The 6,903-nt window shown below is 42.0% G+C and overlaps 1 protein-coding gene across 1 annotated transcript in view; it reads left to right on the top strand.

Annotated features, from left to right (window-relative positions):
• LOC105504495 (chromosome unknown open reading frame, human C16orf62) overlaps positions 1-6,903 on the top strand; it is a 180,737-nt gene that overhangs the window by 98,391 nt on the left and 75,443 nt on the right. Inside the window, exons 21-23 of the mRNA XM_011931960.1 lie at positions 1,259-1,344; positions 3,301-3,381; positions 6,140-6,203. Of these exons, the coding sequence (XP_011787350.1) occupies positions 1,259-1,344; positions 3,301-3,381; positions 6,140-6,203 (231 nt within the window). The remainder of the gene's footprint in view (positions 1-1,258; positions 1,345-3,300; positions 3,382-6,139; positions 6,204-6,903) is intronic.

Below are 6,903 nucleotides of genomic sequence, written 5' to 3' on the forward strand. Positions count from 1 at the left end.
TAGTGTGAGATTTCATTACACTACTCTGAGCAACGCTCAATTTCAAATGAATGAGGCTGGGCGTGGTAGCTCACACCTGGAATCCCAGCGCTTTCAGAGGCCGAGGCAGGCAGATCACCTGGGATCAGGAGTTCCAGACCAGCCTGGCCAACATGGCGAAACCCGGTCTCTACTAAAAATGCAAAAAATTAGCCAGGTGTGGTGGTGCATGCCTGTAGTCCCAGCTACCGGGGAGGCTGAGGTTGCAGTGAACCGAGATTGCACCAGTGCACTCGAGCCTAGGCAACAGAGCATGACTCTGTCTCAAACAAATAAAATACTATAAAAATAAAAATAAAAGTGAATGAATTATTTCTAGAATTTTCTATTTAATATTTTCGGATGGCCATTAACCGAGGGTAACCGAAACTCTGGAAAGCAAAACCGCAGATAAGGGAGCAACTACCATATTCCCACTTTACAAATGAGAAAACTGATGCAGGAAGAAGTAGAGCAACTTGTTTACAGTCACACAGTCACTGAGGTTAGGATTCAGAGCCAGGCAGTCCAATTTCGAGGCCATTTCCGAACAGCTGTACTCTGACTCTTCTTCCATTGCTCATCAATATAATCATAAAAAGACTGAAGTCTGCCTAGCCCGGAAAAGCTTATGGTCATCAAAGGTTGCCGGGATGGCTCGCCAAAATGTTAACTGGTCCCAGCACCAATCCCTGGAATGCATATAAGTTGTTTTAACAGTAACAGCTCTTTATTTTGTTTGTTTGTTTGCTTGCTTGTTTATTTATTTTTGAGAAAGAGTCTTGCTCTGTCGCCCAGGCTGGAGTGCAGCAGAGCGGTCTCGGCTCACTGCAACCTCTGCCTTCCTGAGTTTAAGCAATTCGCCTGCCTCAGCCTTCCAAGTAGCAGGGACTACAGGCATGCACCACTACGCCTGGCTAATTTTTGTATTTTTAGTAGAGACAGGGTTTCGCCATGTTGGCCAGGCTGGTGTTGAACTCCTGGCCTCAAGGGATCCACCCACCTCGGCCTCCCAAAGTGTTGGGATTACAGACATAAGCCACTGTGCCTGGCTCAGTAACAGCTTTTTACAAGCCCAGTCAGGTCCTCTCCCTGATTTCAGAGGAGTCCTCATCTGACCTGACTCAGAAAGATGAACCTCTGTTCTGCTTTTTTGACCTCCACAGAGAAAGAGACCCACAGATTCTTTCCTTCCAGTAACTTGTGTCATTTGCATATAGAGTGCTTGCTTTATTTATAGGAAAAATTTCTGCCGTTTCTGGACATGTTCCAAAAAGAGAGTGTGCGGGTGGAGGTTTGCAAATGCATCATGGACGCCTTTATCAAGTGAGTGCCACGGCGTGCAGCGGAAGCCTTGATTCCCAGTGCCCTTGTGAAACCTGTTGCTAAAAAATCAGTTCTTGCACTTTGAGGCCAAGTGATGTGTACGTATTTCATACAAAAAACTACGCTGAAAGGAGAGCCACATTAAAAGCAGCAGTCATGATAAAAGTTTGCAATTCGTGTTTAAGGAGACAGACTAGCGTTATCATGAGCCCTGCCAGCAGCTCCATTTTACTTTGATATGTTTTTAGAAGGAGGAGTCTTTTGATAAATTCCCTCAAGAGTCACATTTTTAAGGATACAAATCAGGGCGTACATATTTATGAAGAAGGCACCGGTGCTAGAAAGGTTTTCATCTTCAGTGTTTAGTTATGTAGCTAATTTGTGATCAGTTTTCAAATTTAACTCTTTAACAAAAAAGAAAAAAAAATCAAATTTAGTTCTTTTCATTTTTTTGATTAAATCTGTCTTTCCCAAAACTGCCCGACTGCTAGTGGTACATGAAATAATTTTAAGGTGGTACATGGAAAAAAGGTGTTTTTGTTTTTGTTTTGAGACAAGGTCTCACTCTGTCATCCAGGCTGGAGTGCAGTGGCACAATTATGGTTCACTGCAGCCTCGACCTTCTCACACTCAGGTGATCCTCCTGCCTCAGCCTTCCAGGTAGCTGGGGCTACAGGTGTATGCCACTACAACCCAGCTGATTTTTGTGTTGTTTGTAGAGACAGGGTCTCTCTATGTTGCCCAAGCTGGTTTTCATCTCCTGGGCTCAAGCCATCCACCCACCTTAGCCTCCCAAAGTGCTGGGATTATAGGTGTGAGCCACCTTGCCTAGCTAGGGTTTTATTTTTATTTTATTATTTTTTAAATTTATTTTGAGGCAGGGCCCTACTCTGTCACCCAGGCTGGAGTGCAGTGGCATGATCTTGGCTGACTGCAACCTTCACCTCCTGGGTTCAAGCGATTCTCCTGCCTCAGCCTCCCGAGTAGCTGGGATTATAGGCACCCACCTCCATGCCTGGCTAATTTTTTTGTATTTTTAGTAGAGACAGGGTTTCGCCATGGTGGCCAGGCTAGTCTCGAACTCTTGACCTCGGGTGATCTGCCCACCTCAGCCTCCCAAAGTGCTGGGATTATAGGCATGAGCCAGCACACCTGGCGTGTTTTTATTTTTAAAGTTATATGTTTATTTTAAATGTATTAGGCAATATATAGTTTAATGTGATTTCATGTACAATATATTATTTTTTAGGACAAGGTTAAGTTTAAAAAGGCTACAGTTACTTTAAATATTAAGTATATATAGATATGGTTCAGTTTGGAAAATTGAGTTTGATAGTGCTCAAATGTTTTAAGCTTTTCTTGTCGTCTTTCTAAAAGATTAATTCCTTCCTAAGGATTGATATTAATTCCTAATTAATTTGCTTGGAATAAATATACCTAATTTACTTACCTAAATATTTGTTATAAGTTTGCCCTTTTATATTTTTGAAAAACCAAATGAACAATTTTGCCTGGCAAAATTAAAAACACAGTGACACACAGGTGGTGGGAAGCTTCGGAAGGTATGAGAAGCATAGTAAAAAAAAACCAAAAAACAAAGAAAACAGGTTTGCCCTTAGCCCACCTGGTTTAGGAAAGGGAAAAGTTTTTCTGTGATTTTGCAGTTAGGAGAAGTTATCATGTGTGTAGAAGAACAAACTTGTTATTTAAAGAATTCTGGGCCAAATGTGGTGGCTCATGCCTGTAATCCTAACACTTTGAGACTCCATCTCAAAAATTAAAAAAAGAATTCTGAGACAACGAGAACATGGCTCATTACTGGTAAACTGGGCTGGGTGAAATGCCAGCTGGATAATTTGCTGCTTTTCAAGTGTGTACAGTGGATGAAAACTGAATCCACTCTTACAGTGCTGTCAGTGGACAAAACTTTGACTTTTATCTTTAAATGTCTCCTAGGCATCAACAAGAGCCCACGAAGGACCCGGTCATTTTGAATGCCCTTTTGCATGTTTGCAAGACCATGCATGACTCCGTGAAGTAAGCCATGCTTGCAGCTGAAATATAACATGGATTGGGTCTTAATGCCACCTAATAGAACATTAGGGAATGATTCTTTAAGCTGCCACTGTGAATAATATTACTTTATTGGGGGTATTAAGATTCTTGCTAACGAAAACATTCCAGTCCAGGAGAGGAAGGAGGCTGAGGGTAACTTTCTTGAGAAAGTGACGTGGCAGATGTTGTTAGAAAGGAATTTATGTTGCGGGTAAAAAGCTGGTTTCATTCAAGTGAACTCAAACTCCATGTCTCTTGGAGATTTCTGAGAGCAGCAGATAGTATAATAATGAGCTCACTCATCCAGTAACATAGCCTTTTTATTTCATCTCTTTATTAGCCAATTATTTGAAATTCAAATGAAACTGCTTACATTTCTTACATGAAGGACTTTATTTCCTCGGTATACTTGGGCTGAGGCCTATCCACAGGTGTTACCTTTCAGTCAAAGGCTGAATAGTCACTGCTTTGCTTTCTGGTTTTTGTTTGTTTATTTTTAAAATATGTTTTCATTTGACTGTGCTTAGGGCAATTCCTGCTTATTTGTGGCTGAAATTTTAGTCCCCAAAGAATTTTTAAACACAGCAGCTTGATTTACTGGAAAATGTTACAAGAATGGAGAAAATTGTTTTGGAACTTAACCATCAACAAGATGAATTGTATTTCTTCTTTGTTTTCTCTGCGTTTTAGAATCTTCTATGATTTTTTGTGCTTTCAAATTCATGGGTAGTTATGAAAATCAAAGTGTCGAGGCATTTCATAAAAATGGAACCGGTAAACTTTAGTTGGACAAAAGTAGAAATAAAGACACAAAAAGCATCCAGAAAGGCACTTAGATTCGTGAGATATCAGGTTTTGGCTTAAGTAAAATAGAAGGTTGATTTCTCTCTTGTTAAAATTGTGCATAGTAGACAGATCAGAAGGTAGGGGTAGGGCAGCTCTTCTTTCAAACATCATCCAGGGACTCAGGTTATTTCTGTCTTATTGTTCTCCCAATCTATCTGGGCTGTTGTCCTTGTCTTCTTCCTGGAAGCTGATGTACCTAAAACCATGTCCACGTTCTGGCCTGTGGGCATTGGGGAACAGCAGCTTTCTTTTAGGAACAAAGCTGGGAAGGCTCACACATCACTTGTGTTCACATCCCATTGTTCAGAACTGTCCCATAGCCACCCCTAACTGGGAAGGAGGCTAAGGAATGTTGTTCTAAGAACAAAGTGGGGCTGGGTGTGGTGTCTTATACCTGTAATCCCAGCACTTTAAGAGACCAAGATGAGTGGATCACCTGAGGTCAAGAGTTTGAGATCAGCCTGGCCAACATGGTGAAATCCCATCTCTACTAAAAAAAAAATAATAATAATAATAATACAAAAAATTAGCCAGGCTGCCGGGCGCGGTGGTTCAAGCCTGTAATCCCAGCACTTTGGGAGGCTGAGACGGGCGGATCACGAGGTCAGGAGATCGAGACCATCCTGGCTAACACGGTGAAACCCCGTCTCTACTAAAAAATACAAAAACTAGCCGGGCGAGGTGGCTGGCACCTGTAGTCCCAGCTACTCGGGAGGCTGAGGCAGGAGAATGGCATAAACCCGGGAGGCGGAGCTTGCAGTGAGCTGAGATCCGGCCACTGCACTCCAGCCCAGGCGACAGAGCGAGACTCCGTCTCAAAAAAAAAAATTAGCCAGGCTTAGTGGCACATACCTGTAATCCCAGCTACTTGGGAGGCTGAGGCAGGAGAATCGCTTGAACCTGGGAGGCACAGGTTGCCATGATCCAAGATCACGCCATTGCACTCTAGCCTGGGCAACAAGAACGAAACTCCATCTCAAAACAAAAACAAAAAAAGAACAAAGTGGACGTTTGTATTGAAGGACAGTGGGCAATCTTTGCCAAAACGTTTTCTCCGAGAACAAACCGAGAAGCAAAAACCCTGACTCCTGTTTTCTCTGGGCTCTTAAAATTTTTTTTAAATAAATTTGGGGAACTGTTGGTAGGCCTTCTCAAGTATAATCAAAACTGTAACGATTTGACTTTTTCTTTCTTATATTTGTGTTAAATTTTCTATTAAATAGAAGCAACTGAGACCTGAGATTTACTTTACAATATATCAAAAAAATAAGACGGATTGATGGATGGAGAGGGGAATGGATAATTATGTGTAAAACAAAACGGTGATGGCAGGATTTCGATGGTGGGTGGTATGTGTGTTTACTGGAAAATTCTTTCAACTTTGCTATACATTGGAAATATTTCTGTTTCCTTTTTGGGGAGAATGGGGTCTCGTCATATTGCCCAGGCTAGTCTCCAGCTCTCCAACTCCTAGGCTCAAACGAACCTGCTACCTCTGCCTTCCTAAGTGCTGGGATTACAGGTGTGAACCAGCACACCCTGCTGGAAATTCAAAATAAATTCCATTTATTTTTTAAATAAAATGTTCAGTGAAATTTCCCTGAAGTACAGAATTTGACATTAGACCTTGCTGCCCAAGTTCCAAAGAAGTGAAAGTTACCTTTTCTTTTCTTGTTAATAAATATATCTTGAGAACAGCATCTTTGAGGGAGATGAGAAACATATTTAAATTATGTTAATTGTGATTATGTATTTTTATCAAAGGAAAAATAAACAGGGAGTTTTTTATATCTAGAAAATGCAAAATGTTCTTACCCGTTAAATTATTTACCCCTTGTGTATTTTTTTCTTTAGAAACTTTCATCTGTTAATTATGTACAATTATTGATTTTAGTGCACTCACTCTTGAGGATGAAAAAAGAATGCTGTCATATTTGATTAATGGATTTATAAAAATGGTAAGTCTTAGGGAAGAAGTTTTAGTGCACTTGGAAGTGTGATGTAATTGTTTATCCTTATTCTGGCAAAAGCAGTTAACATTATGTTCTCTGGTGCTTTTCATTCTTAGTGAGATAAGATGAAATTAGAAAACATCTTACATTAGCCAGGACTCCCCTGGGGGCAAAAAGAGCCAAGACAAACTGGCTTAAGAGGAAAAAGGTGGGGGGGGCATGATGGGTGATGGGAGGAGGGATTTCTTGGCTCATGGGACAAAAAGTCCAGGGGGCTGGAACTCTCCAAAGCAGCAGCCGGGCTCAGGGTCTCCCGGATGTCATCAGGACCTGCCTTCCCTGTCCGTCTTTAGCCCCGGACTCTGCCCCGTTGGCCCCCGGCTCAGCTGGGCTTGCTGCACCACAGCAGGTTTCCATTCCCTCGGCTCTGCAGCCCAGCAGGCGGGGCTCCAACGAAGTCCTGGGATTGAGTCTCTTTGGATTAACATGGGTCGTGGCCCCAAGCACACCTGGGTGACCTGAGTCAGGAGGGCCGAGAGTGGAAAGAAGGTGTGCCCTGAAGCAGCTGATGGTGATGGAAACTATGCCGGGCAGGCAAAACGCCAGATAGCCACTCCCCATCTGTTTTACTTATCTGCTGCGGAGTAACAGCTCATCCCAAAACTTAGTGGTTTTAAATAACAGGGCTTTTTTTGCTTTTTTTTTT

The sequence above is a fragment of the Colobus angolensis genome, unplaced genomic scaffold (assembly GCF_000951035.1).
Source record: "Colobus angolensis palliatus isolate OR3802 unplaced genomic scaffold, Cang.pa_1.0 Scaffold92, whole genome shotgun sequence".
NCBI lineage: Eukaryota > Metazoa > Chordata > Mammalia > Primates > Cercopithecidae > Colobus > Colobus angolensis.